This window comes from Pyrus communis, chromosome 15 (genome assembly GCF_041283825.1).
Source record: "Pyrus communis isolate YQ-2024b chromosome 15, ASM4128382v1, whole genome shotgun sequence".
NCBI classification, from domain to species: domain Eukaryota; kingdom Viridiplantae; phylum Streptophyta; class Magnoliopsida; order Rosales; family Rosaceae; genus Pyrus; species Pyrus communis.
The window spans coordinates 3,155,528-3,171,345 of record NC_142579.1 but is presented as its reverse complement, the minus strand read 5'-3'; the positions used below and the strand labels follow the sequence as shown (position 1 = coordinate 3,171,345).

Here is a 15,818-nt window from a genome sequence, read left to right as displayed (position 1 = left end):
TTCCTTTAACTGTTAGTATAACTAAAGTCGCTTGACCTCGTGATTTTTATTTTTCTTTTAGGTTTATACCCCATTGTAAACCAAAAAAAAAAAAAAAAAAAACAAAAGGAAAAAAGAAAAAGAAAAGACACTTGACCTTTTATATTTGAACATGTATTATGGTACAAGGTTGAAACGAAAAAACTTAGTAAATAACTCACCGGGGCCTATCAAACAGCCATTAGGCCATCTCCAACCGAAATGGGGTCAAAGGAACATGTTTAGCCCTATAGTTTTGCAAGAATTTTTTTTTTAATAAACAGTGCTAGACCATATTTTATACCATCTCCAACCGAGGGGGTCAAATGGTCATAGGCCAACACATAGCCCTTTGACAAAAAGCCCATCTCCAACAGAAGAAGGCTATTTTTTAGCCCTCTCAATAATTTATTATTTTAATTGAATTAATATGGTTAATAGATTTAAACTACCATATTAAAATAATATTTTTAGACATATTTTGAGTGTCACTTGTCGTTAAATGAATAAACCTCCGAATTTCTTATCTTTATATAATCTCAATAATTTTTTGAATAGAATTTCGAGCGACACATATTGCTAAAGTGAGTAACTCTCCAGATTTCTTATCTTTATGAAATTAAATGTAATATAATTAAATATTTTAAAAAACTTATAAAAACACTTACTTCGTCGTAAAGATTGGCTCCGCTTTCATGTCTCATTTCGGCCCTTATCACGGCTTGATGCTATTTATTCAAACTTGGTTGAAGATGTTTTTTTTTTCTATCTTGAAGAATAACTCTTGTGGTTTTGGGTATTTAGTGGAGTATTGCCTTCGTAGAACTCATAGTACTTTTTGGATGTACGAGTCCAAATACCTTCACTTGTTTGAGAACTACCATTGACACTATCTTTCGAGACCCATCTATAAGCCATGCAAAGAGCTTCATCTTCTTTTCGAGTCCAAGCCCTTCCTTTGATTGAAGATGTGGCCATTTGAAAATTATTGAAAAAATTAAAGGAAAGATTATTGGAAGATGTAAGAGAATAGAATGTGAAGAATTGAAATAAAATGAGGTAAGATAGTATGGAAAATTTCGTCTAAAAAAAAAAAAAAATTCCAACGACAATTTGACGTTAGCATGATGTCAGCTACCTGTTGCTAGTTGGCATCATGCTGACGCCAAGTAGCCATTGCAAGTGGGCTGGGCTGCTGCATCGGGTTGACTGACTCATTTTGGCTAGCCCGCTAGCATGGTGTCTAATTTTTAGCTAAGTGAGGCCCACAAGCCATTTGGCTTAGTCCTCAATTGGAGACGATTTTTGTGTCAAAACATACTATATTTTGGCCTATGGCCCTTTGACCGGGTTGGTTGGAGATGGTTATAGGGCTATAGTCCAAAATCCAGCGTGAAATGCTCCAAAACCCAACTCCAATGAAGAGCTGGGCAAAAAAAAAGGGGACCCACCAAGCCAAGCTTTAGCCCTTTGGCCATTGGGCTGGGCACTCTTAGCCAGCCGAGTAGCCTATTTGAGGGGCCCATTTTTTCTTTCAAGCCGAAATTTCAAAAAAAAAGAAAAAAAAATCTATTTTTTCCCAAATTAATACCTAAGCCATTTCTACACTATTTCTCATATCATGTTCATAAACACCCCTCCCTTACCTCTTCCAATCTAAATTTAATCTTTTCAATATTTTTTCAAATGGCCACATCTTCAACCAAATGATAAGAAATCCAGGGGTTTATTCATTTAGCGACAAGTGACACTCAAAATATGTTCAAACCTTATTTTAATATGATAGTTTAATTCAATTAACCAATAAAATTAAAGAACAAACTTAAAATAATAAATTGTTGAGGGAGTGGCTAAAAAATAGCCCTCTTTGGTTGGAGATGGTATATAAATATGGTCTAACACTGTTCATTAAAAAATAATTTCTTACAGGACTATAATCTGGAGGGGGCTAAATATAGCCTATTCGGTTAGAGATGGTTTTAGGTAACTTAACCGTGTAGGTGTAAGGTTTGTCTCATTTGATTGAAATGTGTATTTGTAATTAAATCATAAACTGATCAGTAAAAAAAGAACTTTAAAGAAAATGGCTTCTCCAAACTTTTTCTTGACCAAAACCAGCCTAATAATTTTATTTAATAAAAAGAACACAATGTTTAATGAAAAATGGTCTCTCCAAATTTTTTTCTTAACCAAAAGCACCCTAATAACTTTATTTAATTACATAACACAAATTATGTACATCGAACCCTAGATATTAAAACCCATGGGTTGGAAGCGCAACCCTTCTATTTTTTATTTCAGCCCTTGCGCCTAATAAGCGTTATCCCAAATCCATCAAACTACTATAACTATTTATAGAAATGAATATTGCCACTATTTCTAGAACTGAACATTGCCACTATTTCTAGAACTTAACACTGCCATTGCAATTATTTCTAGAACTTGACACTGCCACTATTTTTAGAACTGAACACTGCCAACAATTTTTAGAATTAAACACTGCCACTATTTCTAGAACTGAATACTATCACTATTTCTAGAACTAAATACCATCACTACAACTATTTCTAGAATTGAACTTGCCACTATTTTTAGAATTGAACACTGGCACTACTACTATTTCTAAAACTAAACATTGCCCTATTTCTAGAACCAAATATGAAAGATCAATTTTGAGGAAACATTTCCATGGAAAGGAAGCCCATGAGGAGAGGATTAATCTTCTCACTTGAGTTGAGGACAAGTTCCGTTCGGTTTGAAAAAAAATGGGAAAAATTGTGAAGAACGTCACATTTTGAGAACTTGATCCCCCTGGACATTGAGTTTCAACGTGTGGGTCTTGTATAAAAGAAAGAGGGCATGGATATGAACTCGTACCCTCTAATCTTGTGTGATCTCGTTATCTTATAAGAGCCTTATGAAAAATTAAGATTGGACTGGTTTGATTTGGATTTTTACTAGTATTAAGGTGCTTTTGGTTAAGATTTAAAACTTTTAAACCATTTTCATTAGTTTTTCTTAAAAAAACTCATACACTACAAGGACTTGTAACTTATTTTGTTAAAAAAAATTAACTCATACACCTAAGCAAAACCAAACAAAATTAATAATAAATTGTAAATGTGAGTTTTGCCGATTGACCAATGGGAACAGATCCCCTTATAAGCTTAGGAGGCTGAGCTTCCTGAGCAAATCACACGAACTGTTCGATTTTGATTGATTACAATTATTATAATTTTTAGAAGGATCTATCCCTTATATGTAACCGTTGGATCAAAATCCAACGATCCGTATGATTTGCTCATGAGGGGATCCGTGTGCTTGTTCTTGGCCACCCAAGTTTAAAAATGTTCCATAATTTATCTTATCTGTCCTTGGACACCCAAGTTAGTGGGCCTAATTTCGTATTGGGCTTCCCATTTCCTTCATGTCCCTGAAAAACACACGCAACGCGTCCAGAGCAACTTCGCTTCAAAGCAAGACTAACTCTGTTTTCTTCACCAACCAAAATCCACAAGAACCGAGTGAAGTTCGCTTCCCGCGACCAGATGCTCCATTTCTTCCTCGCAGTCCTTCACGGTTAGAGATGATGGGTCGCCGTGTCGGGTCAGCTTATGTTGTTCTTTATGTTCTTGTTTGTCAACTGTTCGTGTCGAATTTGGGTGACTATGTGTCGGACTCGGAGTCGGTCGAGTACACGTCGGCAATAGGAGACCCGGGAATGAGGAACCCAAATGTGAGAGTTGCGTTGGAAGCTTGGAACTTCTGCAATGAAGTTGGAAGTGAAGCGCCCGGCATGGGCAGCCCCAGGCTCGCTGATTGTGCTGATATCCATTGTCCGACTGTTACTACTACCGGTACATGAATTATCTTCTTTGACTAGTTGATTAAAGTTGAATGATTGCCCTTGCTTTTGAAACACTGTTCGGTTTTTTCGGCACTTAATATCCGTAGGTCAGATTAATTTAGTGAGAGACTTTAAGAAAAGATATAGATAACTTGTAGCTAACGACTTGGTGCATAACCGAGCACAGTGACTTTCTACCCGACCCCACTTGGTGGGATAAGGCTTGATGTTATAGTTTATTAGATTAATTTAGTGTAAGCCTTCACTCCGTTGAAAAAGATAATGGGAATTTAAATGTACGTTTTATGGTTCATTTTTCCTGTGTTGTTTTGTTTCTTGATGATGCAAATATTTCCCAAATCACTTCCACATGGTGAAATTAGAACAAATAAATATTAGGTCTTTATATTTTAACTGTATATGTTTATGGTCCTGCTCGTTTTTCTCGCATTTGGAAATGTTTTGATGCTAACTTGATTCCTTATTTGGGAATTTGGCTTGCTTGTTTGAGGATCAACTTCACTCACTCAGCTACCTGAACTTGGATGTAGAACGATAGCGCAATACATTGTTGCTTCTTTCCATAGTTTCGTGTCACTATCTATGTACCACCGTGTTTAGGAATAACGGTAATTTAGATTGACTGTGCAGTACACTGTTTGGGATTTGTCTACCACATTGAATTTGCTATCTAATTGATCCTTTTTGGTTTTATATATATTTTCCATTATCAGAACCTATGGATCGGACCTCTCTTGACGTGGAGAGGAAGTGTGTACTTCATCACAGAGTTAATGAATCAGACAACAACTTAAGGGCTGGCGATATGTTTCCCTTAAGGGATTTCAAGTCATACACAGACCCTGACTTGTATGCAACGGAAAAGGAACTGTATCTTGCTTGTTTATGCGAGGTTCATAATTCATCGGATCCATGGCAGTTTTGGATGGTCATGCTGAAGAATGGAAATTTTGACAAGAACACTACTCTTTGTCCTGAAAATGGCAAGCACTTAAGCAAAATTGTAACAGATAGGAACTTTCCATGTTTCGGTGAAGGTTGCATGAACCAGCCACTCGTGTACCATAACTACTCAAGATTGGTTTCTGACGGTTACCAAAAATTGTCTGTGACTGGAGGATTTTATGGAACTTATGATCTTGATGCTGATTTGACCAAAGGTATAGGAAGGAACTCCTACTTTTCGGTCTCCTGGCAGAAAAACCTGAGCACAGGAAGTTGGATTTTCTCGCAGAGGTTGACAACATCTTCAAAGTATCCCTGGCTTATGTTGTATCTGCGTGCAGATGCAACAAAAGGATTTAATGGTGGTTACCACTACGATGGTCGTGGCGTCATGAGAAAGGTTTGATTACTCAGCTTTAGTTCTTTCTTACTGGCATTAAAGTTTGACATTCCCATTCATGCTAAGAACGCACGCCTTCACTGAGCGTAGGATGAGTTTAGTTGAACACTTCAGGTCCAATATGGTGTATGCATTTGGATATTTATGATACCAACTCTTTGTATTTCTATTTCTCATGCAGCAACATTTCAAAGTTTGAAGTGACTCCATGGAAGCACTTCATCGTGATTTTCTTTGTTTGTGCAGCTGCCAGTGTCTCCACATTTTAAAGTACGATTAACACTTGATGTTAAACGTGGAGGAGGGCCAAACAGTCAGTTTTATATGCTTGATATAGGAAGCTGTTGGAAGAATAATGGAAAACCATGTGATGGTAATGTTCTGACAGATGTAACTAGATATAGTGAAATGATAATAAATCCAGAAACAACAAGCTGGTGTCGGCCAGATAACCTTGTCTCCTGCCCGCCTTACCATGTTACTGTTAGCGGTGACATAACATACAGAAATGAAACATCTCGGTTTCCATATTCTGCTTACCATCTCTACTGCGCTCCTGGGAATGCTGAATATCTGGAGAAACCATATGATATATGTGACCCATATAGCAATCCACAAGCACAGGAATTGGTGCAAATTCTTCCGCATCCGGAATGGGCTGTACATGGCTATCCTGGAAAGCAAGGAAATGGATGGGTTGGCGACCCCAGGACGTGGGAGCTTGATGTGGGTGCCCTCTCTAGCCGGTTGTACTTCTACCAGGTATAATTTTGTATTTGCTCAAAATCGTTCCTTGAGAGTTCATTTCTTCAATCGTCTAAAGTATTTTGGTTGGTATCTTACTTTTTGAAGCATGTTACCTTGTGTTGCATTTTAACTTTTTCCTACATACAAAGTTGTGTCTGATACTTAAAACAAGTCGACTTGTCATGAATCCCGGAAGCAGTCCCTCTATATAAACTGGATGATCCACACCAGAGAGGGTTTAAGATCTTGCAGGATCATAAATCTTTCAAATGGGATGGCAAGGATGCCATTAGCAGGGCCGGCCCTCAGAATTGCAGGACCTTAGGCTAGGCCCTTAAACTTTTGGCCCCTCCACACATATTCACATAAACTGAAAATTTTACAAAAAAATTTACGAGTACAACTCTGTCCGAAACATAATGTTATCATTTCAAATTTTGTATATTGGTTTGGGTTTTTCTTAGTAAACGTAATTTCGTTGCCTTGAGTAAAAGCCTATGTTCTCCTAAGTTGATGCTGAAACCATTTTAATTAGTCTGAGGTGCTCATGAACTTGTTGTACAGGACCCAGGAACAAAACCAGCAGAGAGGGTATGGTCTTCGATTAATGTTGGTACAGAAATATACGTCAGTAACTCGGGAGAGACTGCGGAATGGACTGTAAGTGATTTTGATGTACTAGTTCCTGAAGGTGTTGAAGGTGGTTATAGCTCTTATTGAAATCTCCCCATTATGATCACCGTTCTTTTCTTTTTCGTTTCTCTTTCGTTGAAATAAGCAACCCTCTAGTTATTAATGTAAATAGAGTTCAAAATGTCTGTGCATGTATACATATCCAAATTCCATGTACGTATACCAAATGCCATTGATACATTTGAGGACAAAATTTGGTTGGCTTCAGATTTGTATATATATATATATATATGGGGACAGATCCATGGCACCGCGATTTACTTCCCTCCTATATTTCTTCCTTGCCTCGTCGGCTACAACACCAGAAAATAGAAACGCAAGCGACGGCTCCAAGGACATCAGCAATGAATTATATACTTCAACAATTTTCTGGTAAGAATTACATGGAATTGAGACATTGGGAGAAATCAATGGGCAGGTAATGAATTGGTTATAAACCTGCAATCTGCATGCATCCTTCAATGTTGCCTTCCTTGTTGGATTTCTGACATTTCTTCTCTTCGGTGGCTCTATTTACACTAGTTTGAAACATCTTTCCATTTTTAGCTCAAATAAATTGAAATTAACGAAAAGAAATTGTAGAGAATTAACAGAGAAAAACAGTTTGTAGACATCGAGCTGGACGGAGGTCAATTTATAAGGTTCAACTTCTGGAGCCTTAGCTAACTGTAAGGGCCCTTAACTCCCAGTGTCTTCATTCTTGAGGCAACAAAGAATCTTCATGAATGAAGATATGACTTGGGTTTTCCCGCCTATGATGGGTTGTCCTACGGCTATTGGGAATTAGTCATGGATGATTAAATTGTTTTCCTAATTGGAGTTAGTTTTTCTATTGGAGAAAGATTTATAACTAGATTCCAATTAGGATTAGTAATGTTTATTGAAGACGACATTTATTATGTCTATATAAAGGGGCTATTGTTTTAGTTTTGAATAGGAGCAAAACAGTATTTTGTATACCACTCAAGGGATTAGAGTGAGAGAATATTGTAAGGGCAAAGTGTATCTCTTGTTCTTGTTCTTTTAGGTTTTTAGTCAAGTCTTGATCATAGAGATTTGACAAGATTATTCACTGAAAATTATTGTTGTTGCTCTGTGGATGTAGGCACATATAGCCAAACCAAGTTAATTCTCAGTGTTATTACTCTTGATTATTTTGTTTTCGATTTCTCGAGTTCTTTTTGTTTTTCCCATTAGCAAAACGTGATATTCTCAACAAGTGGTATCAAAGCAATTAATTCTTGATGTTATTACTCTTGATTATTTTGTTTTCGATTTCTCGAGTTCGTTTTGTTTTTCCCATTAGCAAAATGCGATATTCTCAACAAGTGGTATCAAAGCAATTAATTCTCAATGTTATTTTTCTTGATTATTTTGTTTTCGATTTCTTGAGTTCGTTCTGTTTTTCCTATTCGTAAACGCGATATTCTCACCAAGTGGTATCAAAGCTTGGTTTGGTTGATATCCTTTTCTAATGGATGGTGCGACCCACTTTAAATGAAGGACATGCTTTACTGAAGGGCATGCTTTACTGAAGGTGTTACGAGCAAGCCAACAAGTATGTCTAATGATGACTAGACCAAGATGAAGATGAGTGGTGTTATTTGCCTTGGTTGTTTTGTTTTCAATTTCTCAAGTTCATTCTGTTTTTCCCATTCTTAAACGCAATACTCTTAACACTGACAACCATGAACGATATCAACATTAATTTGAGGAAACCATGGACCGAGGCATCAAATAACTGAGGCAACAAAAATTAGGGCAACAAAATCTGAGGCAACCATGATAAGCGTCAAGCAAGGCAGCAGTAAAGGGAATAAAAATACAATAAAAAATTGAGAGTCTGTTTGGTACTCTACTTGAATCCAACTTTTCAAACTAAAAAACAATTTTCAAGTTTTAAACCTTAAAAACTTGTTTGGTAAAACTATATTCAAAATCATGAGAGTCCATCCCATTTGGTTTTGTGTCTTCATTTAAAGAATTCAGCCCATTAGCTTCTTGGGGTATAGGAAGTGGGATATCTTGACTTCATTATCAAGGTTCCAAAAGATGCTAAACGTTAGTCCGGCGATGAGTTGGGACCTAATGCCTAGACGGCTAGACGGAGCTTAGGTGGGCACCTAAGCGCACTAGGCGGATTTAAGTATATCTATTGTATTTCATGTAAATAAATGTCCGTTTATAATAAAAAAAATATATAATTTCATCATAAACTAGAAAATAGAATGATATATATATATATATATATTATGGAGTATTGGAACATAATGCAAAAATAGGGAGCAAACATATTAGGCGGGCACATCAACAAATCTAGGCACCATTTCTTAATTTTCAAACACCTAGGCATTAATCAGGAGAATCTGTGCTTTTAAGTTCTTTGCAGTTATTAGCATTCTTACTTTCAGTCTCCCTCTCTTGGCTCCTTCCTGTGTAACGAGGAATGACCATGTGGTGCTGCGGCATAAGTAGCATTCTTGCTTAAAATGGAACCTTATTATAAACCAAGCAAGATATCAACCTTCATCAACAACTACTAATTCATCAGCTAAAATATTTCCGAAAAGTCAAAAACTAAGTGATAAGGGTTTCATGAAATCTTCTAAGATGTTAATGGGTAAAAGGATTGGAGTTGGTTGAATGTATTTACCGAATGTTCTTGTAAATTATGGCCAATACCAAGTATATATAATGGGTCGTGATCCCGCAAGGGTGAGCTAACTCCAAAAATAATCTGAGGCATCAAATAATATAGAGCTAGGTAAAAACCATTCACCAAGGCAACAATATCAGGCAAACAATAACAGAAGCAACGAAATTTGAGGCATCAAATAATCTGAGGGACCATGAATTCAAGGAACAAATTACTGAGGAAATCATTAACCGAGACAGAAAATTTAAACCCATCAGTTAACCAAGGTTTCCAAATAACCAGGCACAAAGATCTTAGATAGAAACGTACTCTTCTTTTTTGGGTCAATATAAAACATCAACTGATGCAACAAAATTTGAGGCATTATATAATCTAAGGGGAATCATGAATTCAAGGATCAATTGACCGAGGAAAACATTAACCGAGACAACAAATTTAAACCCAATTATGAATCAAGGTTTCAATATAATAAGGCGCCATGATCTAAGATAGAAACAAAAATTATTCTTTTGGTCACAATTAACCGTAAATCCAACAAGATAATAACAAGATGAGAAAACCAACAAGTTGACCAACAAAATACCTAAGAATTATGCATCAAAATAACCGAGGCCATTGAACACACATTAATTCTGACAACATAATAGTCAAAAGTAACCATGAACTTAAGCCATCAAGATATTTGGGACAACCATTAATTAGCCCACAATAATCGAGGCACCGGTGAAAGGTATCAAAACAAGGCAGCCATAAGGCATTAAAAAGTGAGGACCTGGGATCGAAAAGCCCAAAAATCCATTAACCAATGCAAAACTATCGAGACAACCATTAAAATACGCAACAAATATCATGACATTAAACAGCTGAGGCAACTTCTAATCGATGCCTTACAAAATAATCCGAGGCAACTACGAAATGAGGCATCAAATAACTAGGGTAATTATTAATCAAACCAATAAATCGAGGCAACAAATTTGAAGCAATCAAAATCGAGACAACATATCCAAGGTAACCATAAATCACGGGGCCGAGACTACAGATCCAAGGTAACCATAAATCGATGCAGCCATAAAATTAAGACAACAAACCTGAGGCAACCATGCCAAGCATTAAAACATGAACTTAAGGCATCAAAATATTTGATACAGCTATTAATTAGCCCACATGATTGAGGCAACAATGAAAGGTATCAAAAAAGGCAACCATAATGTATAAAAATCGACTCAATTGTAAGGCATTAAAAACAAAGGGCTTGGGGATCAAAAAGCCCAAAAACCATTAACCAATGCAAAAACTATTGAGGCAGCCATAAGGCATTAAAAAGTGAGGACCTGGGATCGAAAAGCCCAAAAATCCATTAACCAATGCAAAATACGCAACAAATATCATGACATTAAACAGCTAAGGCAACCTCTAATCGATGCCTTACAAAATAATCCGAGGCAACTACAAAATGAGGCATCAAATAACCGGGGTAATTATTAATCAAACCAATAAATCGAGGCAACAAATTTGAAGCAATCGACATCGAGACAACATATCCAAGGTAACCATAAATCAAGGGCTGAGGCTACAGATCTGAGGCAACCATAAATCGATGCAGCCATAAAATTAAGACAACAAACCTGAGGCAACCATGCCAAGCATTAAAACATGAACTTAAGGCATCAAGATATTTAAGACAGCGATTAATTAGCCCACATGATTGAGGCAACAATGAAAGGTATCAAAAAAGGCAACCATAATGCATAAAAATCGACTCAGCTGTAAGGCATTAAAAACAAAGGGCTTGGGGATCAAAAAGCCCAAAAACCATTAACCAATGCAAAAACTATCGAGACAACCATTAAAATACGCAACAATTATCATGACATTAAACAACTGAGGTAACCACTAATCAATGCCTTAGAAAATAATCTGAGGCAACTACAAAACGAAGCATCAAATAACCGAGGTAATTATTAATCAAACCAATAAATCGAGGCAACAAATTTTAGGCAACAATCCGAGGTAATCATAAATCGAGGGCCGGGGCTACAGATCCGAGGCAACCATAAAATTAAGCCAACAAATCTGAGGCAACTATGACAAGCATTAAAACATGAACTTAAGGCATCAAGATATTTGAGACATCCATTAATTAGCCCACACTGATTGAGGCAACGATGAAAGGTATTAAAAAAGGCAGCCATAATGCATAAAAAACAAGTCAGCCATAAGGCATTAAACTCAGGACTTGGGGAGCCCAAAAAACCATTAACCAATGCAAAAAACTATCGAGACAACCATTAAAATACGCACCAAATATTGTGACATTAAACAAATGAGGTAACCACTAATCATTGCCTTAGAAAATAATCTGAGGCAACTACGAAACAAGGCATCAAATAACTGAGGTAATTATTAATCTAATCAATAAATCGAGGCAACAAATCCGAGGCAACAAATTCGAGGCAACCAAAATCGAGGCAAAATGTCCGAGGTAACCATAAGTCGAGGGCTGAAGATTCGAGGCCATAAATCGATGCAACCATAAAATTAAGCCAAGAAATCTGAGGCAACCATGACAAGCATTAAAACATGAACTTAAGGCATCAAGATATTTGAGGCAACCATTTATTAGACCACAATGATGAAGGCAACGACGAAAGGTATCAAAAGGGCAGCCATAATGCATAAAAAACAAGTCAGCCATAAGGCATTAAAAACTCAAGACTTGGGTATCAAACAGCCCAAAAAACCACTAACCAAAACTTTTGAGACAGCCATTAAAATACACAACACATATGGTGACAACTGAGGTAACCACTAATCAATGCCTTACAAAATAATCTGAGGCAACTACGAAATGAGGCATGAAACAATGAGAGGTAATTACTAATCAAACCAATAAATCAAGGCAACAAATCCAAGGCAGTAAATTCGAGGCAACCAAAATCGAGGCAACATATGTGAGGTAACCATAAATCGATGGCCGAGGCTACAGATTCGAGGCAACCATAGACCAATGCAACCATAAAATTAAGCCAACAAATCTGAGGCAACCATGACAAGCATTAAAAACATGAACTTAAGGCATCAAGATATTTGAAACAGCCACTTATTAGCCCACAATGATTGAGGCAACGACGAAAGGTATCAAAATGGTAGCCATAATGCATAAAAAACGAGTCAGCCATAAGGCATTAAAAACTCAGGACTTAGGGATCAAAAAGTCGAAAAAACCATTAAACAACGCAAAAACTATCGAGACAACCATTTAAAGTATGCAACAAATATCGTGACATTAAACAACTAAGGTGGTAACCACTAATCAATGCCTTAAAAAAATAATTTGAAGCAACTAAGGAAAGAGGCATCAACTAACCGAGGTAATTATTAATCAAACCAATAAATCGAGGCAACATATCTGAGGCAATAAATTCGAGGCAACATATATGGGGTGACCATATTGAGGGTCGAGGCAACAGATTCGCAGCAACCATAAATCGATGCAACTATAAAATTAAGCCAAAAAATCAGAGGCAACCATGACAAGCATTAAAACATGAACTTAAGGCATCCAGATATTTGAGACAACGATTAATTAGCCCATAATGATCGAGGAAACGATGAAATGTATCAAAAAAGGCAGCCATAATGCATAAAAATAAGGCATTAAAAACCGAAGACCTGGGGATCAAAAAGCCCAAAATCCCATTAACCAATGCAAAAACTATCGAAACAACCATTAAAATTCACAACAAAAATCGTGATGTTAAACAATTGAGGTAAGCCCTAATCAATGACTTACAAAATAATCCGAGGCAACTATGAAATGAGGCATCAAATAACCGATGTAATTATTAATCAAGCCAATAAATCGAAGCAACAAATCTGAGGTAACCATAAAATGAAGCAACAGATCATACGTAACCATAAATCAAGGCAACAGATCCAAGGAAACTATAAATCGATGCAACCATCAAATCAAGCCGACAAATCTAAGGCAGCCATGACAAGTATTAAAACAAATATTGAGGCAACCAAATAACCTAGAAACCAATAGCCAACACAACAAATATCGAGGCAACCAAAAATATGAGCACCAAATAACTGAGGCAACCATGACAATTGTGAAGATATATGAAAAGATGACTTCATATTATTTTCCAAATGAAAACCGTAACTGGGAACTTAGATCTTTTCGCGAACTATAAAATTAAGCCAAAAAAATTAAGCCATAAATAGAGGGTCAAGGCAACAGATTGGCGGCAACCATAAATCGATGCAATTATAAAATTAAGCCAAAAAAATCTGAGGCAACCATGACAAGCATTAAAACATGAACTTAAGGCATCCAGATATTTGAGACAGCGATTAATTAGCCCATAATGATCGAGGCAACGATGAAATGTATCAAAAAAGGCAGCCATAATGCATAAAAATAAGGCAGCCATAAGGCATTAAAAACCGAAGACCTGGGGATCAAAAAGCCCAAAAAACCATTAACCAATGCAAAAACTATCGAGACAACCATTAAAATTCACAACAAATATCATGATGTTAGAGGTAAGCCCTAATCAATGACTTACAAAATAATACAAGGCAACTATGAAATGAGGCATCAAATAACCGATGTAATTATTAATCAAGCCAATAAATCGAAGCAACAAATCCGAGGCAACATATCCGAGGTAACCATAAACCGAGGCAACAGATCCAAGGCAACTATAAATCGATGCAACCATAAAATCAAGCCGACAAATCTAAGGCAACCATGACAAGTATTAAAACAAATATTGAGGCAACCAAATAACCTAGAAACCAATAGCCAACACAACAAATATCGAGGCAACCAAAAATATGAGCACCAAATAACTGAGGCAACCATGAAAATTGTGAAGATATATGAAAAGATGACTTCATATTATTTTCCAAATGAAAACCATAACTGGGAACTTAGATCTTTTCGCGAACTATAAAATTAAGCCAAAAAAATTAAGCCATAAATAGAGGGTCGGGGCAACAGATTGGCGGCAACCATAAATCGATGCAATTATAAAATTAAGCCAAAAAAATCTGAGGCAACCATGACAAGCATTAAAACATGAACTTAAGGCATCCAGATATTTGAGACAGCGATTAATTAGCCCATAATGATCGAGGCAACGATGAAATGTATCAAAAAAGGCAGCCATAATGCATAAAAATAAGGCAGCCATAAGGCATTAAAAACCGAAGACCTGGGGATCAAAAAGCCCAAAAAACCATTAACCAATGCAAAAAAACTATCGAGACAACCATTAAAATTCACAACAAATATCATGATGTTAGAGGTAAGCCCTAATCAATGACTTACAAAATAATACAAGGCAACTATGAAATGAGGCATCAAATGACCGATGTAATTATTAATCAAGCCAATAAATCGAAGCAACAAATCCGAGGCAACATATCCGAGGTAACCATAAACCGAGGCAACAGATCCAAGGCAACTATAAATCGATGCAACCATAAAATCAAGCCGACAAATCTAAGGCAACCATGACAAGTATTAAAACAAATATTGAGGCAACCAAATAACCTAGAAACCAATAGCCAACACAACAAATATCGAGGCAACCAAAAATATGAGCACCAAATAACTGTGGCAACCATGAAAATTGTGAAGATATATGAAAAGATGACTTCATATTATTTTCCAAATGAAAACCGTAACTGGGAACTTAGATCTTTTCGCGAACTAGAATCATAGAGATAGCATGCATTTGTTTCCCAAAACATATGAAACCCTAATTCTAATTCTATTCGCCCTTATCGGCATACAACAGCAGTTCAAATAATCAATTACAACCAAGAAAGCTTATCTTATGGCTGACGAGAACCTCTATCGCACCTCACGCCGAGTAGCACAGAAGCCGTCAGACCATTTTCCGGTATCCGCCGTCAGATCATTCTCCGATCACACGTTGTCGGATTATTCTCTGTCGCACGCCGTCAGATCATACTGCGATTGTACGCCGTGAGACCATTCTCCGATCGCAGAGATCTGATTTCAACACCCTAAAATCGCCTTTCTCAGACAGGGAAACAGAGAAACAGAGAAAAACGTGTTGCGTGAATGTGCCGTTGGAAGTTTTAGGGTTTTCGTTTAAATAAGTTATTTTTATTCGGTGCAAATTAAAAGAAAACGACGTCATTTACAGAAAAACGACACGATTACAGAACTTGAGCTCACTTGAGACACCAACTTTTAAGATACTATTTATGCGGTAATATTTTATTTTTCTTATTTATACTCATTTTAATTTTTTTTTATTTTTATATCAGTTGATAGCTAAAAGCTAGTGTCTTTAGTATCATATATAGAACTTGAATCAGTTTCAAGATCTCGTGGGATGACAGAAGAATGTGAAATTTCAATTACTTTTATGCAAAATTAGTTAAAAGGAAGGTTTTTCAAGCCAAATCAAATTTAATAATTGTTGATATATTGATTACGTATTGAC

General features: G+C 36.5%; 1 protein-coding gene across 1 annotated transcript; it reads left to right on the top strand.

The window, feature by feature from the left end:
• Positions 1 to 3,471: 3,471 nt before the first annotated feature.
• On the top strand, positions 3,472 to 6,910 carry LOC137727703 (uncharacterized). Its single transcript, XM_068466526.2, has 4 exons — positions 3,472 to 3,875; positions 4,600 to 5,231; positions 5,478 to 5,993; positions 6,543 to 6,910. The coding sequence occupies exons 1-4, from the start codon at positions 3,605 to 3,607 to the stop codon at positions 6,696 to 6,698; spliced, it is 1,575 nt and encodes a 524-aa protein (XP_068322627.2). The 5' UTR covers positions 3,472 to 3,604; the 3' UTR covers positions 6,699 to 6,910.
• The last annotated feature ends 8,908 nt before the right edge of the window (positions 6,911 to 15,818 follow it).